General features: G+C 37.9%; 1 protein-coding gene across 1 annotated transcript in view; it reads right to left on the bottom strand.

The window, feature by feature from the left end:
• LOC128208062 (dynein axonemal heavy chain 6-like) overlaps positions 1-18619 on the bottom strand; it is a 131503-nt gene that overhangs the window by 63272 nt on the left and 49612 nt on the right. The window contains exons 45-56 of the mRNA XM_052911377.1: positions 18037-18214; positions 17405-17647; positions 16685-16897; positions 16177-16224; positions 13058-13219; positions 12617-12739; positions 11772-12027; positions 6938-6955; positions 4447-4630; positions 3695-3766; positions 727-968; positions 114-248 (exon numbers count right to left, since the gene is read on the bottom strand). Coding sequence (XP_052767337.1) covers positions 114-248; positions 727-968; positions 3695-3766; positions 4447-4630; positions 6938-6955; positions 11772-12027; positions 12617-12739; positions 13058-13219; positions 16177-16224; positions 16685-16897; positions 17405-17647; positions 18037-18214 — 1874 coding nt within the window. The remainder of the gene's footprint in view (positions 1-113; positions 249-726; positions 969-3694; positions 3767-4446; positions 4631-6937; positions 6956-11771; positions 12028-12616; positions 12740-13057; positions 13220-16176; positions 16225-16684; positions 16898-17404; positions 17648-18036; positions 18215-18619) is intronic.

Genomic DNA, 18619 nt, shown 5'->3' with positions numbered 1-18619 from the left:
AATAAAGGATAAATAGAAATTGGTGCCCTCAACAAAGAGGGATTTGAGATATGTTGGAGCATTTCATGGACAAAAACTTACTCCATGTCACATAATGTAATTATTCGGCCTACCAATGGTGATGATGGCCCCTTTCTCAATGAGAGATTTTGTGGAAGGAACAAGGGCGTCCCAGGGTACAAAATTGCCTGACTCCATGTCAATGAAGTAGCTGTAAATTGTCCGGTTCCCTGTTGGTAGACGTACACCTGTGGGGAAAAAATCATGCTTAAGATTTTTTAAAAAAGCCAAAGGAAATAGATCTTTCAAATGTGAAACAAGATTATGCCTGTAAATATTAGTTATACTCATTTGGTCAGAATGAAGTAGACTGGTTACTGAGGAGGTATATATTCTGTAACAAAGCTTCAAAGTGTTTAAAAAAATAAGCCAATCTCTGGACAATCAAGCTAGCTATTTCAATGGTTTTGATATAATCTTGTTTTGACACATGTTTTTATCAGTCAGTTCAAAACAGTTCTTAACATTTGTTTTCTGGTGAATTATTATATTTCTTTTAGCTCCATTTTGACCAAAGCTGAGAGGCTATAGATAAACACTTAAGGTAATCACCTCCAAAAATAGCCATCCAGTTGAGTGTGAATGAACACCTTACCAATGGACCACCTTAACCACTAGACCACCTAAACCACTAGACCACCCTTACCCTTCAAATATTACACCCACCTAGTGGAGGTTCCACCTCAAATATTTCGCGCATGAAGTTGTCAAACTCGTTACAGATGTTGACTTCAGTCTCCTTACGCTCCTGGCCCCGTCGGCTCCCCATATCATCCTCGTCCAAGTCCTCCTGTCGGCGGAAATTGCCACCAACGCTCCAAGTGTACGCGAACACGTACAGCTTGCCAAGAATGTTCAGGAGCTGGCCTGGGTTCTTCAGAAGGTAGAACTGCTTGACCCCAGCAACACTGTAACATGTTATAAATATGTTGTTTTTTTCAATATTTTTGGTGAATCAGTTGAAGCCAAAGAACATGCATAACCTTACACTCCAATGTGGTCATGATTAAAATGAAGTACATTACTTGGATCTGTCAACAGGATGGGATATTCATGGAAATTAAGCATTTATAAAAAAGAAATTGCATTCTGTATTAACCTTACACTAAAGAATTGGTATTCTTTCATAGTCATATCATAATTATTTCGGCAAAGTATATTTTAAAATACAGTCGAAACCTGTTGGCACGATATCCCAGGGACCAGCCAAAATACTTCGAGCCTCGCAAATATCGAGCCAAGCGGAAATGCTTACATAGAGTAAACTAAAATCGGTCCTTTAATAATACATCAAGTTCGAGTCAACAAGGAAATCGACCCAAGTGATATCTAGTAGACAGGTTTCGACTGTATAACAATGTTAATATGTCATGCTTCGTATCATTAAAAGTGTTCATTACCTTTAAAATTATTTAATTGAATAAGAACTACAATAAAATCAACATAATACTGTGTTATAAATGAAAACCCTTGAAAATAGAAGTGAACATAAAAGCTATGAAACAATCAAAACGTAAAACTAAAAACCTGAAAAGTGAACAACAGCAATGAAAACAGCCAAGATATAAACTTGTTCATTAATGTGCAACCAAGAACCTGATACCTTCTCCAAACATTTGCGAACTTGTTTTCTAATTTGTCCACATGTATCTGATAGTAGTCGGACAAACATACATGTTTATCACACTTATTCTGCTTCACATAATTTTTCTTTTCAGCCGCTAACTTTGCGATTCCCGAAAATTTCATTTTCTGCCCAAGTTTTCTGTTCTCACTGTTTCTTTTGAACAAAGAAAAAAGTTATAAATAAGATACGCACCAAAGAGGTTAAACATGTCAACGTATACATGATTTTTTTTCAATGCGACGTGTTCCTGTTTCATTACAGAATATAAGTTGTAACCTAATAAACCTTCATCTGTAAGAATAACACAAATGGCAGCTGAATTATTACCTCAATTTTGAATTTATCTTATTGGATACTGGCTTAAGTTCCAGAGACACAACTTAACAGCATAACGAAAATATCACGCTATGACTTTGGATCATAATTGAAAAGGTCCACATGAGAAATAACATGTAAAGTACTAAAAGAGAAAGTTCAAGATCTGTTCACATGTATGACGTTTCTTAAACAGAGAATGGAGTACTAAAATCAGTGATAAAGTTTGGCTCCTAAAAAGTGCATTTTTTATCATTATTATGTTCACCCATGGGCAAATATAAGTATATCCAAATTTATACCAGACTTTAAAAGCTTCATTTATTTTTATTTTTTTTAAATTTGAGCTAATTATCATCCAAGAACCATTATAGTGATTATGGCACTATCTTATTAATGAACGTATCATACGATGGATTTTTAAAAAGGATGTTTCTAAGTAGTAATTATATTTTTTTTCCAAAATAATAGTCGATAGCAGTAAAATGTGCTATTCAATTTGTGACCTTGATTTAATATTTATTTGTTAATGAACATTTTTGATCTTGTAATATTTGAGGGTACCCTTATTTATAACAGTGTCCTAATATGTGGAGCTAAAACCTTCAAACCATGAATCCAAATACCCTGTGAAAGTAAACTTTTAAGACATAGGGCTGGTTGTTCAGAACTTTGTTAAAGTTAACGTCATTGTTAATGTCATCATTGTTAACTTTCAAGTTTTATATATATATGCTTATGATCCGCAGTATTCCTTATTTTAAAACAAGATTTGATACAACTGCTGTACTTGTTTTATATAAATATATGAGCACATCATAAAATATTTTGCCATTAAAAGTTAACAACGATGTCATTAATCACATTGTTAACTTTAACAGAGATCTGAACAATCGGGCCATTATAATAGAATTGAGCTGGTATCAATTAACCTAAAAGTTTTAATCAAACATTTGATTGCCAAATTGAAAGATTCTCACAATAACAACATCTCAGACCTAGAATGTCAACCTGAAGGACCTAGAATGTCAACCTGAAGGACCTAGAATGTCAACCTGAAGGACCTAGAATGTCAACCTGAAGGACTGCTACTGTTATAAATCTACGACTGATTCACTCAAAGTCCAACTGTTATTAAACATTGGCAAAAATAATATATTGTCGAAACCTATTTAATGCAACCTTCAGAGCAGGTGTTTGGATTGAATGCAGAAGGTTCATACATGCCATATTTCTGGAGACCATTCCAGGGGATGTTGACATTTTGGTTCAGAACTTCAGGTTCTTCAAGTGATTTTGTTTGTAATAAGAAGATTTAAAAAAAAACAGTCTTGTATTGATTGGCATCAGCATTTTGAGTGATTAGCTTTTATATACTAAATTGACACCAGCTCTAGTTTTCAAAGCAGAAGAAACCATGACTGTTTACAATATACAGCAAATCCTGATAGAACTTGGTAAAATGCCTGATAAACTGTTTAACTTATGGTTATGATTTTTAATATTCCTTTTTCTGATCAAACAAAATTTAACTTATATTTAAGAAGAGCTTCATTAATACTTTTTATCAAGTTAATGTTATCCTTGCTACCAAGTTCAATCAGACTTAGACAAGTACACATGTGTAAAACTTGAGACACTGAAATACAACTGTGATATTCATACAAGCCCTATATATAACCCGGCTAGTACCTCTCCATCTTTTTCATTTCCACATAAATGGTCTCCTCACTTGTGGAACTTTTTATTGATCGTTTACTACTCCTAAAAGTTTGTAATGAAGGACAAAAAGTACAAAATGAATGCAAACTCAGAATTAATTAATGTTATTACAAAGCCTATGATTTAAAAATATCAAGAGATGCTAAATCCAAAAAGGAGCATAATTCAACAACTATTGAAGCCACAGTTATGAGTCTTGCTGTACATATGCATATTGTCTCTGGCCACATGTGTACAAAGTTTCATTTGAACATCTTGAATGGTTTCCAAATTATGTCCAAGGTTACAAACGCTGCCGAAAACGAGGCCAGACCTCGAATAAAAGATGAGCTAAATTAATATGAACTAAAAAAAACGTCCTTCAAGTACAGATGTACCAGACCATTCTCAATATTAAATGAAATAAAATTTCTTTTAATCTGTCAGTGGTTTTCAACCTTGTGAAAATATTTTTTTTATGAAATAGGCCAACTTTACAATAGTAATGTAAGTTGTTAAACCAGGGTTGGAAACCTTGAAACTCCAGGAATACGGCTATAGCTGACGTTGTAACATCTGGGGTTTTGTACATTATAGTATTTAAGGGGCCTTTAAAGACTACTACGAACTCAGAATGGTGGTAAGCATAATAAGGGATAACAACCTAATAGCCGTCATAGTAACTAGCCTACATGATCTCAGCTAACAGGCAACATAGCAGCCTACTTGCCCACATGTCATACCTGGCAGTTTTGGCCACAGCCTGTGCTGATGTCTCCTGTATAGGATCCATCTCATCTTTTTTCTTTGAGGTTCGTTTCCCAACGCGACGACGTCCCTTAGAGCGTGAAGTGCGTCCAGAATTTCGACTTGAGGTTCGACTGTCATTACGCTGGTCAGAGACATCTGTGTGACTCTCCTCCTTGTCTGTAATATTTGCAAGATTTGAATTAGGGATTGAAAGGTTTAGTATTGGGGTTCATGGGAAATGTCCAAACCAATGAAAGTACTATAAAAAGTCATTTCACCGTAATAACATGCAAGAGAACCATTACAACAAAGTTGTCTTCATCAGAATATGAATGCATAATGAATTAAAGGACATTAGTTCAACAGGACAGAAAATTAGATGATACATTTACTGGCATATTCTTTCATTTAAATATTAAGTGATAATTACAAAGAAATTAAAAGTATTACAAATTATTCTTTGAGAGAATGTCTCAGCCTTTTAAAATTACACTTTAATATCACCATAGGATAATAGTTACGTCTTATATTTATAATGGGCATGCCAGCTACAAATGTACAGCTCAAAAAAACAAGATCTCAAAATCTGAGATTTGAATATGTTGTGTGCTTGAAGCTTTTTAACTATTATATTGTCTAGAACAGTAAAACTACACACAGGTTTCTAATGCTATACAAATGTTTTCTATCATATAACAACTGAAACAGTAAAAAACAACAACAAACTATTGTTGCAAAAAACAATTTATCCTATGTTCTAAAAATTCATATAAGCTATATGTCACATGTATTAAATACTACTTTCAAAATCAACCGATCAAAATTAGACAAATGCTCAGTTACTTCTCATCTCAATGTTGGTGATCTCGGTACTTTGTTTCATTGACATTACATTATAAAAAAAACCTGTTTTTTTATGAGTATTAATGAGGTAGGTAACACCTCTCTTATTTCAATGACATCGTATGTAACGGTTTTATATGCTTAAATAGTTACTGTTAAGAAGATTAATGATGAACCATTACATCAGGGGATTTGTAATTTATACCAAAACAAGAGGCCCACGAGGGCCAATGCTCTACTGGCATGAATTTTTCGGTTATATACTGAACTCACATTCAAAGTGAAGCAATCAGTGATCCATATGTTTCACAAAGCGCAAATACTAAAATAATACACAACTCCCTGTTCAAATTTGTCTCCATTAGAAAATACTTTTTCTTCCGAGTAAAGGAAAAAAAACTACTAAAATAATACACAACTTCTGTAATAAGTTGTCTCCCTTCGAAAATACTGCAGCATTGCAGGGGCCATAATCCAGGCATGCAGATCTGGCTGGCTTTTGAAAGGAACCGAGATCTCATGGAAGCAAGGCATAAAATTGTACCAGGGCCAGTATTCAATGTCATTCTTATCCTTAGACATGTGATTCTATTCAGCTATTGGCCAATTAATTTTACGGTCCAATCAAAACACTCGGATTTGATTTTTAAAATTAAGTTAAATCTAAGTGGGTAATTTAAAATGGCCACTCAGGTATCCAACAATGACCATACCCTAACTTGTGTTCAGTTAAAAACACCATAAGCTTGACCATGTCTTGCAATCTGTTCTGTGAAAAGAAACTTTTCTTGTGAAAGGATAAAAGTATTGTTTAAAACCAAGAAATCAGTAAAGAAGCTGGCCATTAGTGCGTATTGATTTCTGATACAACTTATCTACAAACAATAAATCGGGAAACTGAATGAAATAAATGATATGAACTCAATCAGTGTGGATAAAATACACATATGTACATCATAATGTATAAATGGAACAACCTCGACTCCATCTTGATCTCCGAAGTGTGCTTGCAGTCTGGAGTTCTTTGTGGTAAGACCGCAATATTAAAGTTAATTTCATGCATCTCTAAATTAAAAGTTTTACTATTTAATTCATATCAAGCGCACGATTAATCAATAAACTTATGTTTTCTCAAAAACATAAACAATTTGTTACTTCCAAAAAATACATCAAAATATATAATGTGTTCAATAAATACAGTGAGAAAATAAGTGAGTGTAATTTATAGATAAACACTGTGCTTACAGCAAGTATATACATGTGAAAAGATGATATTCTTTAGTAAGTTTTTTTGCTAATGAATCTGTAAAGTTCCACAGTGTCATGATTAGTAGAAACTTTTTCAGTCTCATGCATGTTAAAAAAACTTTGATACATGTATTATATGAGTAAACAGACACGCCCAAGAAAATATGCAAAGAACAATTGCAGTGAAAAATTAGCTGTCACAGCCGGGGATCAAAGCCAGAGGTCCTCCAATACCGAGCCAACTTATGACAAGAGCTAAATGCCCTGCCTTCTAGCCTGTGTGCAAAAATTAGTTTAATATATATTGTCCGATCCCCAAACGCTGAGACTAATTTTTCACTGTGATTTTTCAATATAATGTAATATATATATATGTCTAGCAATAGTATGTACCTTCTTTGTTCACTTTATCTGCAACACAACAGTCAACAACTTCATGTTATAATACCATAGGATTATACTAATTTGAAAGCAGAGAAATATTCATAAATGGATGAATATACCTTGTAAGCAGTAATGCAAACTGACAACATGAAAAGATTTTGCAAGATTCCACATTTGACATTGAGAGCCCAGCAAGCTGATGCAAACACTTGGCCATTTGTCTCAGTAACACCACCTTTGACATTGAGAGTCCAGCCAGCTGATGCAAACACTTGGCCATTTGTCTCAGTAACACCACCTTTGACATTGAGAGTCCAGCCAGCTGATGCAAACACTTGGCCATTTGTCTCAGAAACACCACCTTTGACTTGAGAGCCCAGCAAGCTGATGCAAACACTTGGCCATTTGTCTCAGTAACACCACCTTTGACTTGAGAGCCCAGCCAGCTGATGCAAACACTTGGCCATTTGTCTCAGTAACACCACCTTTGACATTGAGAGTCCAGCCAGCTGATGCAAACACTTGGCCATTTGTCTCAGTAACACCACCTTTGACATTGAGAGTCCAGCCAGCTGATGCAAACACTTGGCCATTTGTCTCAGTAACACCACCTTTGACATTGAGAGCCCAGCCAGCTGATGCAAACACTTGGCCATTTGTCTCAGTAACGCCACCTTTGACATTGAGAGCCCAGCCAGCTGATGCAAACACTTGGCCATTTGTCTCAGTAACACCACCTTTGACTTGAGAGTCCAGCCAGCTGATGCAAACACTTGGCCATTTGTCTCAGTAACACCACCTTTGACATTGAGAGCCCAGCCAGCTGATGCAAACACTTGGCCATTTGTCTCAGTAACACCACCTTTGACATTGAGAGTCCAGCCAGCTTATGCAAACACTGGCCATTTGTCTCAGTAACACCACCTTTGACTTGAGAGCCCAGCCAGCTGATGCAAACACTTGGCCATTTGTCTCAGTAACACCACCTTTGACATTGAGAGTCCAGCCAGCTGATGCAAACACTTGGCCATTTGTCTCAGTAACACCACCTTTGACTTGAGAGCCCAGCCAGCTGATGCAAACACTTGGCCATTTGTCTCAGTAACACCACCTTTGACTTGAGAGCCCAGCCAGCTGATGCAAACACTTGGCCATTTGTCTCAGTAACACCACCTTTGACATTGAGAGCCCAGCCAGCTGATGCAAACACTTGGCCATTTGTCTCAGTAACACCACCTTTGACATTGAGAGCCCAGCAAGCTGATGCAAACACTTGGCCATTTGTCTCAGTAACACCACCTTTGACTTGAGAGCCCAGCCAGCTGATGCAAACACTTGGCCATTTGTCTCAGTAACACCACCTTTGACTTGAGAGCCCAGCCAGCTGATGCAAACACTTGGCCATTTGTCTCAGTAACACCACCTTTGACATTGAGAGCCCAGCCAGCTGATGCAAACACTTGGCCATTTGTCTCAGTAACACCACCTTTGACATTGAGAGCCCAGCAAGCTGATGCAAACACTTGGCCATTTGTCTCAGTAACACCACCTTTGACTTGAGAGTCCAGCCAGCTGATGCAAACACTTGGCCATTTGTCTCAGTAACACCACCTTTGACTTGAGAGCCCAGCCAGCTGATGCAAACACTTGGCCATTTGTCTCAGTAACACCACCTTTGACATTGAGAGCCCAGCCAGCTGATGCAAACACTTGGCCATTTGTCTCAGTAACACCACCTTTGACTTGAGAGCCCAGCCAGCTGATGCAAACACTTGGCCATTTGTCTCAGTAACAACACCTTTGACATTGAGAGCCCAGCCAGCTGATGCAAACACTTGGCCATTTGTCTCAGTAACACCACCTTTGACTTGAGAGCCCAGCCAGCTGATGCAAACACTTGGCCATTTGTCTCAGTAACACCACCTTTGACATTGAGAGCCCAGCAAGCTGATGCAAACACTTGGCCATTTGTCTCAGTAACACCACCTTTGACTTGAGAGCCCAGCCAGCTGATGCAAACACTTGGCCATTTGTCTCAGTAACACCACCTTTGACATTGAGAGCCCAGCAAGCTGATGCAAACACTTGGCCATTTGTCTCAGTAACACCACCTTTGACTTGAGAGCCCAGCCAGCTGATGCAAACACTTGGCCATTTGTCTCAGTAACACCACCTTTGACATTGAGAGTCCAGCAAGCTGATGCAAACACTTGGCCATTTGTCTCAGTAACACCACCTTTGACTTGAGAGCCCAGCCAGCTGATGCAAACACTTGACCATTTGTCTCAGTAACACCACCTTTGACATTGAGAGTCCAGCCAGCTGATGCAAACACTTGGCCATTTGTCTCAGTAACACCACCTTTGACATTGAGAGCCCAGCCAGCTGATGCAAACACTTGGCCATTTGTCTCAGTAACACCACCTTTGACATTGAGAGCCCAGCCAGCTGATGCAAACACTTGGCCATTTGTCTCAGTAACACCACCTTTGACATTGAGAGTCCAGCCAGCTGATGCAAACACTTGGCCATTTGTCTCAGTAACACCACCTTTGACATTGAGAGTCCAGCCAGCTGATGCAAACACTTGGCCATTTGTCTCAGTAACACCACCTTTGACTTGAGAGCCCAGCCAGCTGATGCAAACACTTGGCCATTTGTCTCAGTAACACCACCTTTGACTTGAGAGCCCAGCCAGCTGATGCAAACACTTGGCCATTTGTCTCAGTAACACCACCTTTGACTTGAGAGCCCAGCCAGCTGATGCAAACACTTGGCCATTTGTCTCAGTAACACCACCTTTGACATTGAGAGCCCAGCAAGCTGATGCAAACACTTGGCCATTTGTCTCAGTAACACCACCTTTGACTTGAGAGCCCAGCCAGCTGATGCAAACACTTGGCCATTTGTCTCAGTAACACCACCTTTGACATTGAGAGCCCAGCCAGCTGATGCAAACACTTGGCCATTTGTCTCAGTAACACCACCTTTGACATTGAGAGCCCAGCCAGCTGATGCAAACACTTGGCCATTTGTCTCAGTAACACCACCTTTGACATTGAGAGCCCAGCCAGCTGATGCAAACACTTGGCCATTTGTCTCAGTAACACCACCTTTGACATTGAGAGCCCAGCCAGCTGATGCAAACACTTGGCCATTTGTCTCAGTAACACCACCTTTGACATTGAGAGTCCAGCCAGCTGATGCAAACACTTGGCCATTTGTCTCAGTAACACCACCTTTGACTTGAGAGCCCAGCCAGCTGATGCAAACACTTGGCCATTTGTCTCAGTAACACCACCTTTGACATTGAGAGCCCAGCCAGCTGATGCAAACACTTGGCCATTTGTCTCAGTAACACCACCTTTGACATTGAGAGTCCAGCCAGCTGATGCAAACACTTGACCATTTGTCTCAGTAACACCACCTTTGACATTGAGAGTCCAGCCAGCTGATGCAAACACTTGGCCATTTGTCTCAGTAACACCACCTTTGACATTGAGAGTCCAGCCAGCTGATGCAAACACTTGGCCATTTGTCTCAGTAACACCACCTTTGACTTGAGAGTCCAGCCAGCTGATGCAAACACTTGGCCATTTGTCTCAGTAACACCACCTTTGACTTGAGAGCCCAGCCAGCTGATGCAAACACTTGGCCATTTGTCTCAGTAACACCACCTTTGACATTGAGAGCCCAGCCAGCTGATGCAAACACTTGGCCATTTGTCTCAGTAACACCACCTTTGACATTGAGAGCCCAGCCAGCTGATGCAAACACTTGGCCATTTGTCTCAGTAACACCACCTTTGACTTGAGAGCCCAGCCAGCTGATGCAAACACTTGGCCATTTGTCTCAGTAACACCACCTTTGACATTGAGAGCCCAGCCAGCTGATGCAAACACTTGGCCATTTGTCTCAGTAACACCACCTTTGACATTGAGAGCCCAGCCAGCTGATGCAAACACTTGGCCATTTGTCTCAGTAACACCACCTTTGACATTGAGAGTCCAGCCAGCTGATGCAAACACTTGGCCATTTGTCTCAGTAACACCACCTTTGACTTGAGAGCCCAGCCAGCTGATGCAAACACTTGGCCATTTGTCTCAGTAACACCACCTTTGACATTGAGAGCCCAGCCAGCTGATGCAAACACTTGGCCATTTGTCTCAGTAACACCACCTTTGACTTGAGAGCCCAGCCAGCTGATGCAAACACTTGGCCATTTGTCTCAGTAACACCACCTTTGACATTGAGAGTCCAGCCAGCTGATGCAAACACTTGGCCATTTGTCTCAGTAACACCACCTTTGACTTGAGAGCCCAGCCAGCTGATGCAAACACTTGGCCATTTGTCTCAGTAACACCACCTTTGACTTGAGAGCCCAGCCAGCTGATGCAAACACTTGGCCATTTGTCTCAGTAACACCACCTTTGACTTGAGAGCCCAGCCAGCTGATGCAAACACTTGGCCATTTGTCTCAGTAACACCACCTTTGACTTGAGAGCCCAGCCAGCTGATGCAAACACTTGGCCATTTGTCTCAGTAACACCACCTTTGACTTGAGAGCCCAGCCAGCTGATGCAAACACTTGGCCATTTGTCTCAGTAAACAAATGTGCATATTATCTTGGTGAACATACATACGAAGTTTCATGTTAAATCTCAGTTTTACATACAAAAACTTACAACATAAATTTCAATCTTTGTATGAAATTTATAATAACGACTTCACGAAGGTTATGACAATACCTCACTTTTTCCTTATAAAACACAGACAACCTAACACATTAACATTGAAGGGAAACCAAACAACAGTTTGCAAGACAATATAAAGCTTTATTTACCTGGACTTCCAAATCCGCCATTCTTGCCCATAAAGTCAAAGAATGCAGTCAGTATGTGACACAGACATGATACAAGGCTCATCTCAGGGGCTGGAACACACTGGAACTTGTGGTACTTGTGGAAGAAGCGCAGGCCCTTGTCAAGGCTGTAGTCAAACAATGCCTGTAGGTGGCGTTTCCCAGAGTCGGGCATTTCTCTCGGTAGCCTCTGGATCCATGTCTTCACAAAGGGCCTCCAGCCAAGGTCCACTGGGTCCTGAAATGTAGGACATACTGTTACTACTCTTTGCAAAAAAACTTAACAAAACGCTCTTTTCAATCAATTACACAAAGTACAATGAGAGACAGCAAATTTGTACTGCCTCAAAGGCAATATTAGACAGTCAGTTTCAACTCTTCAAAGTGTTCCGGTTTTCACTGCATCATTCTTGAGTGTAACTTGAAGCCACAATTTCATAGGTTTGTTGAAGTGTAACCATAAATGCTTTGCGGGGTAAATAAGAACTGTCATTATACAGTTGAACATTATTATGAACTGTTCTATGGTAGTTTTTTCCACTACCAAATGAGCTTTTGGCACTCAAAGACGGACAGTTACAGATTGCTTTGAAATGTTTCACTCAGCAGAAAACCAGAGGAATTTTCTCAAGGCCTCCTAAAATTGAGACCAGTACTCAAGGCTTCAACCAAGACGGTCTAGATTATTCTATAAGGTATAAGCCATCAGCTTATCAACTTGTTATACAATCATTTTATAATTAGTACAACAATATTTTCATAATAATTTATACTTCCACAGGAAAAGCAGAAAATTGTAAAGAAAGGATGGGTATGGGTGTACTTACCATGTAGACCATGGCACACCTGCTGACAGTGGCCGGGCTGGCTTGGGAAAGATTATCCACCTCGAAGATAAGCCTCATACCCGGTGCCAGGCTGATACGCTCTCCACTTGGCAGACACAGGACCTGGTGAAAACAGAAGCAACTTAATCACACTCAACAAACTGTTATAAAAAGAGGCCTGGTGAAAATAAGAGAAACATCAATCTCAGCAAATTAGGTTCAGTCAAAATATCCAATACAAACATCATCAGGCAATAAAAGGTCTACAATAACGGAAGCGATCACAGACGGTATCTAAATATTGCATCAAAATGAATGTTCCCAGTTCAGATTTTCAGTTTGATATATGAAGGAACAATAGCAAATAGCAAATAGCATTTTATGAGAATATATCATTATTTACATTCCTGGGGGCATTTAATTTACTACTATCTATGATACCTTTGAGTCGTCCAGTACAGTATTAAGGTTCTCCACCCACAGTGTGTCTACAGGCCCGTCTAGTATCAGCCATCGCCAGTCGGTCAGCACCCCGCTACCATGTTCACGATCCGGGTTCCCATCAACATCCGTCGTCACATCACTCGTTACCCCCGTTGCTGGCTGCAATGTCAGGTCAATTTTATCATTTTCAAAATAGGCGAGGGTGTATACCATTACTTGTTATATTATATCTTAGTAACATTTTAAAAGCATGTGCTTAAAGGAAAAACATACTTTTGTATTCAAGACATACAGCAATGTTTTAACAAGAAACTAGGAGGTCTTCATGGATTAGCTGCAGTTTTCCATTCACTGACTTTCTTATTTGAGGCCCTGTGAGTTTCTTTTCTGGAATTCTTTTATTTGTCAATGGATAAACGTAATCAATAGTTTGATTTTAAAATGAATTTAGCAGTAAAGACATTTCATCAAGGCCTCAAGAAATGTGCCAGAATTATGATAATGGAACTCATGTATCTAACAGTGAAAATAATGAATACACTGTTTTCATTTAATAAAGAAGAAAAACCAATTTCAGTGTGGTATGTATTTAAGAGAACAGAGTTAGGCCAGTCTTGATGTAGCTCAACAGCTTCTGTAACAAAGGCCTTATCTGATGTTTTCCACCAGTTTTTCTGCAACTGATATAATACTGTGCATATGTCTGTATTACTAGCTTTGCTCCTCAATTTGTTTTTGTATTTTAAGGAGAGAGTGATGTTTATACATTGATTAATATTTAAATTAAGACCACGCGAACTTACCACAGCTATTTTTTTTTTAAACTTTTCAAAAAAAATGTTTGTGCAACTGCACCTATATATTATTCACATATTCATTTTGGGTGCTAAATACTTTGTTCAAAAGCATCCATTTTATCTCACTGACTTCCCTTTACAATTATATATTTTTTGCAAACGGAAGTAACAGATGCGTGTTTTATATTTGAAACCAGTTTAGCAGTGGTGTAAATCATTTCCAACAAAATGGCTGTTTCCTAAATAAACAAGTTTTATCATTTTCAAACCAAAGTGAAACGTTGTTTTCCAACTGAAATAATAACTGTAGTTTGAAGAATTTAAAAACGATTGTTTTTCCCCAGCTCACTCCATTTTTTTGTTTACATTCTGTAAAAAAAATGTTGATATGGCTTGGCCTTATGTTACTGTATATTTCCTCTTGTTTTTTTAAATACCTAGAATGCATCACAAACACACACACACAATATTTACCATTATTTACCATGTTAAGCACTTTAAGGTAAACTAAAGGCAATGGTTATTTAAAGCATTCATATGAAAAAAGCACGTAATTTAATTTCAATCGGGGAAATAATTTAAACCGGTCATAACTGTTGTCAATTAAGACTCCTTCATAGTTTAAATGCTTCTCTTATACTGTGCAGCAAATCAAAAAAGAGGACATATTCATTCCATAATTTGACAAAGTTCTTACTTTAAGATATGAATACTTAATAAGTATAAGAGAACAGCAAACAAATGCCAATGCTCGTCTATTATTTCTTCAACCTAACAGCGTGTATTTTTATCCAGAATTATAAAAAATGGCAGCAAAAAGGTTGCCGATGGCAATGGCACTATTTATAAGGCTTTGAAATAACTTTTTTCTGCAAAACAGATAAGCTAAAAACTCTATTCCTGGTAAGAAACAATTAAAGGCAATAAAGCTGCGTAATAACATGTATGAGCACTACTTTATATATCCAGTAAACATTTCATGATGAACTCTGATTAATGTCTTTACATTTCATAAAGCTAAATATGATATTAACAAATAAATAATGAATTGTGCACACTTCTAAAAAGAGAAATGCTGAATATTACTCGATTAATTGGGTATGTTCACGTAAAAATAATTATTTTTACTATCATATGATTCAATTAACATTCTTTTAACCATTGGATGGTTTTCTTTGCGTTTGTCTATACAGTAACTCCCATATCAACTGGTCAGTAACTAGCATGCCGATAAATTACAACACTTTTCACTTAGTATAATTATGTAAACTGTTTATAATTGAATGTTGTCCTTTACAATGTGGTACTAAACAGCACATACTCATAAATGCAAATAATCATTATATTTAGTGAACAACCAATCAATCAAAAATAGGCAATTAAAAGTAGAGTTTACACTGCTACAGAAGAAATACAATAACATGCTGATACATTTTAGATATATTTTCAGGTGTACTCACAAAAATCCCTTTCCATATATTCTGTACACATTGCAAACAAAACTCAAAACACTGCTTCACTTATACAATACAGTACAGTTGAAAAACACATCATTCCAATATCACTCGTTCAAACAAGAGCGCAGCAGAGAAAACACAAATGCTCAACTGGTAGGGATGCTTTTAATCAAAAAGTGTCATACCTTCACGATGATTTAAGCCTGAGTTATGGGCCTTGCTGCACATGTGTGCATAGTTTGTGGGAACAAGTGTACCAAGTTTCATTTGAAAATCTTGAATGACATGACACCAAGGCTAGCACAATACCTTTTCTTTGCTTTTTCTTTCAAAACAGACAAGCTGAAAATAAGGCGTCTGTAAGCTTTTAGTACCCAGAATTCATTACCTCATCTTCCTGTTTCATTGAGAGAATAAATCAAACAGTTAGCATGGTATGAGATTACACTTATTTCTTTTTGAATAATTGCAATGCAAGATTATCACCAAGTCCTGTGGAGTCATGCTGTGTTACAACCTGTAATAGTGCCTTTTTTGAGAGGCAAGGAGAAAATGCCCCTGTTGAAGCTCGAACCCACAACCTCAAGCAAGGTCAAACAATGGTCTGATCATTTTAATTCTATAAACATCTGTTTTATGCTGCATAATCATTGCCTAAAATTCATACTACCAAGCAAAGCTGTGGAGAAAAATTGATATGATAAATTACTTGTTCATTGCATAATCTACAAAAATGCAAGACAAAAATCCCAAACCATAAAAAACGTCTGTTCACTATCACACGAGTGTAACTCCCATGCTCACTATCTATAACACGGTTGTGACTCCCACACCGTGTGTCATGCAATGTGACAGTACTTACATTCCACACACGCACAGTCTGTACGACCTTGCGCTTACTCTTATCCCGCTTGATAATATAATCCAAACAGTTTTAATATTTTATGTTATTTTACAAATTCTAAAAAATCTCTAATGAAACAAAAATGTTTATTAAGAATAATATCTAACAGACGCCATTCAAAATGTTTATATCACTTTTCGAGGAAGTCTGATATCGAGGCCCTGAGGACCCTTAATCGTTTGAACCTTAACAGAATAAGTAGCAATATTTGTTTCTGTTGAAGAAAAAGAGGCAAATTAAAATTGACATATCTACAAAATAAAAACATTGAATATTAGCCAAAACAATGCATAGAATGTCTATGTAACGATCATCTTCATTGGTCTTTTTTTATGGAGCAATAGAGAAAAAGAAATAACACCAACATATCTACAAAATAAAAGACATATGAAATCAACCCAAAAAACAACATCCTAGAGCTGGATTTTAATAAATCCAAAATTATTCACAAAGCAGTGAGACGTACCGGGGTGATATCAGACATGCCAGTGCCTGGTCTCCCATCTCCGGGAAGGTCCATCTTGGTCAGCTCCTTTGTGAACCTGCGTACCGCCATGGCAATAAGACCGTCCGTCCAGTCAAAAGTGTTGGGGTCAGTCTCACCATATAGCTCTCCCAGCTTAACACATTTGGGATTTACAGTGAAAACATCACAGTGGCCCTTCTTAGCTCGGTTGTGCTGCAATTATAGAAGAAAAATTGATGCCATCTTCTAATATGGAAACATTAAAGCTATGTATATCAAAGAAAATACATAAAACATCAAGTAACTACAGTTCAAATTTAAACTGACACAGGACGTCAAATGAACTAATTTTTGCAATATTGTAATCTTCAGTATAAAATTACTTATTCTTTCTCTGCATTCAAACCCTTTCAAATGGTACCAACATAGGGAAGGGAAACCAGGCATAATTGTACACAGGATACCTTTAATACACATTTGTGGCCCTTTTTTAAGCTTTTTGTCTTTTGAATATTTCCACAAGGTTTAGTAAGACTTCTAACATGATGGTAAATTCATTATTCATATTCATGCAAGTGTATTTATATATTGTTTTAGCTCTCTATTGTTGAATTTTGCTACTTTTCAGGTGATAAAATCATCACATGAGCACACTTCTTAAGAAAAATCCAATAATATTCTAATTTTCCTGGAGAGAGAAACATCTATTTTCTTTCATACCACATAGGTGATAGCTTTCTTCCCATCTTGTGTGTCCTGTGTGTCCTCCTGGGGCTGTATAGTGGGCAACAACACTAGAGCTTTCTGCAGGATGGACCTGACAGTGGTTTTTCCCCCACCGGTGGGGCCGACCAACATGACCCCGTGCCGCACAAGGATCTGGTTGTAGAGCTGCTTAACTTTCTCCACCTGATGGGGCCACACCTGCAGGCCTTGATCACGGGTAGACATCGAGATGGCTTTCTAAAATGAACAGGTAAAATGGCAATCAGTTCTGTCAAAAAAAAAAGGGCCAATGTCACATGAGTATCTGGATTGCCCACCTTTTTACCTTAACAAACTATTCCTAAGGCTGATTGAAATGTTATTTTTTGTTTTTGTTCTGCAAAGAAAACATTATGTGAGAAGCAGCTTAACATTTTCTAAAATATCTTCAGCAACAAATTAACTAAATTTACCAAATAGTATGTGCAGACCAAGGCCTAATTTCCACTTTCTGACATAACTAAGAAAACAAAGTAACATTTTTTTTAAAAAAGAATGTACAGACCCTGGCTCTAGCTGTGCCTTAATGTTGAACTACACCAATAAACATGACTTTTACATAAAAAAAATATTCTTCCAGCACATACCTCCAATATGCCATGGTCAGGCTCAGGGGGAGTAATTCCTGGGAACAGATCAGCCAGGATGTTATCAAATAGCGGCACATCCTCGGCAAGGAATTTGGGGAGATTGGCGTCCCGCAGTGAATGAATGAGGATATATGCCTCTTCTTTTTCTGTCAGCGTCACGTTCATCCTGTCCGCTCTGTGATAAGCAAGAATCAAATAAAAATGAATGCCATGACAGCAGTGTTTTTTGTGGCTTATAGGACACACCAATATATTGTTCGTTTTACAGATTTTGGCCTAAAAAAATGGGAGCGAGTTTTCCAAATAAAATTTGAAATACAAACCTTCCGTTTTGTTTAAAAAACAGGAGCGGGCAAATGTGAAACAATTTTTTTCCTGCACAAATTTTCATTTAGAACTATAATCCTAATCATTACTTAATTCCCCCTTCTTAGTAAAATTGTTAGCAAATATTATATTTTTTGTCATTTGCTCAAAATAATAAAATGAGTTCTTTTGTATTTTTTTTTAGAAATAGGTGCTGTAAAATGAAATAACAATCTGTATATATACATCTTATGACTCTAACATTGTTTCCCTA

This window comes from Mya arenaria, chromosome 11 (genome assembly GCF_026914265.1).
Source record: "Mya arenaria isolate MELC-2E11 chromosome 11, ASM2691426v1".
NCBI lineage: Eukaryota > Metazoa > Mollusca > Bivalvia > Myida > Myidae > Mya > Mya arenaria.
This window is presented reverse-complemented; position numbering and strand designations above follow the sequence as displayed.